We start from the raw sequence: 4,672 nt of genomic DNA, 5'->3' as shown, positions 1-4,672 counted from the left end.
AATCTAAAAAATTGAAGTTTAACCACTATAACTTAGATTTACAAAAATCCTGGTCAGATTTTCTCAAAATATAACTGAAATTTCCATTACTTTCAGGGCAAAAAAAAACTAATAAAAAAGTCTCATTAGACTACCGCTAATCAAAAAAATTTGATTTTATAATGGTTATTAACAAATACATATTTTTAATTAATCAATTAAATTAAGAATGATATGTAAATCTTATAAATTATAAAAATTATATATAAAAATATAATTGAAAATATATTTATTTATATAAAGAATGTATTTTGAACAATAAAATTTTATTAACAAAAAAATTACGATCACATCCTTTTTATATTAAAATTTCCAGTACAAGCACGAACGCCAAAATTTGAGAGCAATTTAATGTCACGAGGAATCACCTGTCCCTCTTCTCTACCGCAGAATTTCACAATTTGTAAGCAGTCTGATCTCAGGAGGAATCACCTGTAACTTACGACAGCCCTTGAGATTCAGATATTTGAGCTCTTTGAGTTCTGCGATTTCAGATGGCAATGATTCTAAATTATGACATCCGCTGAGATCCAGAAATTTGAGATTTTTGAGATCTCTCATTTCACATGGCAATGATTTTAACCTCTTACATCCACTGAGATGTAAAAACTGAAGGTTTGAAAGATTGCCAATGCCTGAATGCACATATTCAATTTGAGTATAGTTCAGATCAAGATATTCAAGTTGTTTCAATTGCCACAATGATTTTGGCAATAGTTGTAGCCCCGTGTTACTTAAACATAACACCCTCAGAAAGACGAGCTCAAGCAAAAATGCTTCCGGAATCTCCTTTAATTCAAGGTTGTGTCCTAGAAATAGGCTGACCAATTTTGGACATCTCAATTCCTTGTTTGGTAGAGACGTAATATTGGTATCAAGAAGGGAGAGCCTCCCGCAATTATCGCGACTCTCGATGTCGCGAAAAAGAGCGTCAACATTGGGGCAATGTTGACCTGCCATGGATACAAAATTCTCCTCTCTCTCTGCCACATAAATTGCCATGTCGCGGGTAACATCGTGAAGTCCAAACGTAAAGCCCCAATAAGTGGATCCACCAACTGCTCGCATCTGGATTAAGGAACGATCTGCAAGTAACTTTACATAGCTCTGCGCAGTATCCATTAAGGAGTCCACATCTTTGCTCTTTACTATACCTTCTGCGATCCAGATGTGCGATATCATGTGCACCGGAATGTACCTGTCCTCTGGAGCAACCACACAATACAGAAAACAGGTTTTCAAATGAGCATGGGGTAAACTATCGTAACTCCATCTCAATCGCTGATACAGATCTCGATCAATGCGAGGATGAGTAATTGGAAAATTTGAATCCACAGTCTGAATCTGCCTTAAAGCAAGGTTCCACTCATTTACAGCCCGGTTGCCAATCATTGCTGACGCTATGACATTTATAGCCAAGGGCAACCCTTTACACTCCTCCGCGAAGACTCTAGCAATATGCTCTATCTCGTCAGGCACATGCCCGTCTTTGAAAGCTACTTTGCAAAACAATTCCCAGGCTTCCTCTCTTGGCAGTGGCTGTATTTGCATGGACTGGTCTGCATTCATTTCTGGAATCAGATCTCTATTTCGAGTAGAGAATACAACTTTGCTCCCTTTGTTCTCGCCAAATTCCACGCCCAATTCTTTGAGAGTGACTGCGCTCCACAAATCGTCTAAAATTAGGAAAAATTTCTTCGTCCTCAGATGTGCCGACAGCTTCATCTTCCGCGAATCAACATCATTATAAGAATAGGCACTGAGGTCTAAATTGATTGCAGAAGCCATACGACTCTGCAACTCCAGAATGGAAAATTGGGCAACCGCAACCCAAATCACATGATCAAAAACACCACTTACCTTGTAGGTGTTGTAGACCTTTTTTAGCAACGCTGTTTTGCCAACCCCACCCATCCCATATACAGCAAATATCCGATCGCGGGGGGCCTCTGTAAGCCACCTCTCAAGTCGTATTTCAGCAGATCTAATTTCCAACCCTACCAGTCCGGTGTCTTGTTCATCTTGAAGCAGTAGATTCGCCTGTTGTGGCGCCGCGGACGCAATCTGTTGAGCACTGTGAAACACAGAGAAGTCGGTCTGAAGATTGTGAAAGAGCTCATAAAAGTTGTCTTCCACTTACGGATTTCTGTAGAAAGTTTAGGCTTGCAAAGGAGGCGACTGATACACCGCTGCCGCCTTCGAGAGCAATCGATCAACTCTCTTGCTTTTCCAACTGCGTCTTGCATCCTTAGCAGACAATTTTGCAGAGATTGAGGGGGCGTCTTTTGCCGATCTTGAAATTGATCTCTAACATCGAGTAAGAGAGTCTTCATACGATTTAACTGCCCTTCAAGAAGCTGACGGTTCTCATCCAACTGAATAACATCGTCCATTTGTCGGATGAGTGCAGAAATAGCGCTACTGACCGTATTGGCCGCCACTTCAGTGATAATAGCAGCCATTGCCAATTTTTTGGCTTCGCAACAGAAGAATAGCGGGTCTGAAGGGGCTAGAGACAATCATATATAAACACGAACTTGCAATGAGATACAGCCCTGGTTAGGCAGTCATTAGTCATTATTGAAAATGCAAGCTGACTTGACTTATTATAAATCATATATAAATATAAACATACAGAGGATTAGTATATTAGTAAAATCAACAATGGGATACACAGTCATCAGACGTCATTGCTGGTTAAATATCCTTCAATCCTTTCCATAAATATGGAATTAGAATTTATAGATTTTCATCTCATAAATGTAAGAAAGGTATAACCTACTTTATATAAAATTTGAAAATAAATCTTTAATAATAACAATTTAAAACAAATAAAAAAGTAATATCAATATTTAATTTTTAAAATTTTAATAATTTTGTTACCTGACTTTTTTTTTCAAATGTGTAACCCAATTTTTTTTATAAATATTAATAATATTTAATTAAAATGAAATACTATATATTTATATGTATTGTTTATTAAGTCACGCGAGTATAATATTTAATTAAATTAAAATATTATATATTTATATATAGTTTATTAAGTTATGTGAGTGTCCAGATGATTAGTATATTTAATTTGGTTTGAGTAGTTATTATTGAGGTTCTCACACTTTTGTTATTCATAATGTAGAAACTAATGTGGTTTATCCTTGAGAAATCAATTGATCTCAAAGAATAAATAGTAGGGATGCATCATTGTTCAGATAACATGGATGCATCATTGTTTAGGGTTAGCCGTTGGTGAAATCATTACTGAGGAAAGAAAAAATTATTTAAGAATACGTGATAAAGAGATGTTTGTTAAATTATTTAGTATTTAGTTAGAAACCATCTATTATGTAATAATTAAATATTTTATATCGATATTATAAATTATTTATCAATTTATATAATAATATTATGTAAGAATAACTAATTTATATAATATTATTTGTTAGGGTTGACCTATTCAATATACATTTGGTTGAAAACTCGATTAATTATCAATTTATATAATAATATTAAAAAAATAAAAGAGATAAATATTTTCCAAGCATTTAATTGGACCATAATTTGAAGGTCTTATTGTAGCCTTTTTACAATAAAATGCCATGTGGATAATTGCCTCATATTTTTTTGCCATAATTTTTAAATGCAGTTGCAATATTTATGCCATGATTTTTAGATATTTGTGGAATAAATTTTCATTATTAAGCTTCATAGGAAAACCATCTAAAATTAAATTCTTCGAAAATAGCTCATACTCACATAAATGACATATTTACCATCAAGTATTTGTATAAAAGATAGATAGGACCAAGATGTAAATATATATACTTACCAAGAGTAACTTCCCACCCTTATTTATGTGCCTTTCAACACTTTAACAAGTAGGAGACTTAGTTGTGGTTACTACCTACCAAAAAAGTCTGCAAGTTCTTTCCCCTTCACAGACAATTAATTTTTCCACTCAATATATTAATTTGCAAATTTTCTAAAAGCATAATTTCCACTTGAGTAGCAGGGACTACCCTACCCTGGACCACTTTCTCTTACATAGACTTTCTATAATATGCATACACTATTAGAATATTCATAATATCATCCATTAAAAATTACAAATAGGTACTATTTTTTTATGTCTCCTCTTTAACGAGCATTCTTCATTAAATTAGTCCTTTATCATTATTTGCCTTTGTTGTCCTTTTTCTTCATCTTTAATAGTTATTTGGTCTTCTTCCTTCTTGATCTTCTCTGCTATCATCTTGTACCTACATAAATATTAGTTGAAGTACATATGAAAGAATCACCATCTACTAGAATAAATGGGTTGTCAGTCGTTATATCCACTAGTTCTCTAGAAAACTTATTCTCATACATGCTTCATCAACCATTCTTCCATCAAAATTTGCATACATATCCCTCTTACTCTATATCACCACTCTCATTTTCATCATCCTCAATCTCCTGGGTTCCTGACTCAATTGTAACCTTGATGTCGATGCTCCTACATCATACTCCCTAGGAAAAAAAATCTTCATAGACACACATCCATGGGTCCTCTATCTCTTGCAAATTTTTTCCTCATAGTTATCTTTTCTTTTTCATATCCTCAATCATAATTTTATTCCTACACAAGACCCTTTTTCTT

General features: G+C 34.2%; 1 protein-coding gene across 1 annotated transcript; it reads right to left on the bottom strand.

The window, feature by feature from the left end:
* Nucleotides 1-420: 420 nt before the first annotated feature.
* LOC149149922 (disease resistance protein UNI-like) lies at nucleotides 421-2,501 on the bottom strand. Its single transcript, XM_089442625.1, has 2 exons — nucleotides 2,227-2,501; nucleotides 421-2,113 (listed from the first exon to the last, which is right to left on the bottom strand). Exons 1-2 carry the CDS (start codon nucleotides 2,499-2,501, stop codon nucleotides 421-423), a joined length of 1,968 nt encoding a protein of 655 aa, XP_089298751.1.
* Nucleotides 2,502-4,672: the final 2,171 nt, after the last annotated feature.

The sequence above is a fragment of the Pinus tabuliformis genome, chromosome 9 (assembly GCF_031772625.1).
Source record: "Pinus tabuliformis cultivar Carrire ecotype Pingquan chromosome 9, CPIR1, whole genome shotgun sequence".
Classification (NCBI taxonomy): Eukaryota; Viridiplantae; Streptophyta; class Pinopsida; order Pinales; family Pinaceae; genus Pinus; species Pinus tabuliformis.
This window is presented reverse-complemented; position numbering and strand designations above follow the sequence as displayed.

Coding starts and splice junctions, on each gene's coding strand:
- LOC149149922 (XM_089442625.1), bottom strand. CDS start 2,501: ATGGCTGCTATTATCACTGAAGTGGCGGCCAATACGGTCAGTAGCGCT. Junction 2,114..2,226: donor TGCTCTCGAAGGCGGCAGCG/GTGTATCAGTCG, acceptor TGTGTTTCACAG/TGCTCAACAGATTGCGTCCG.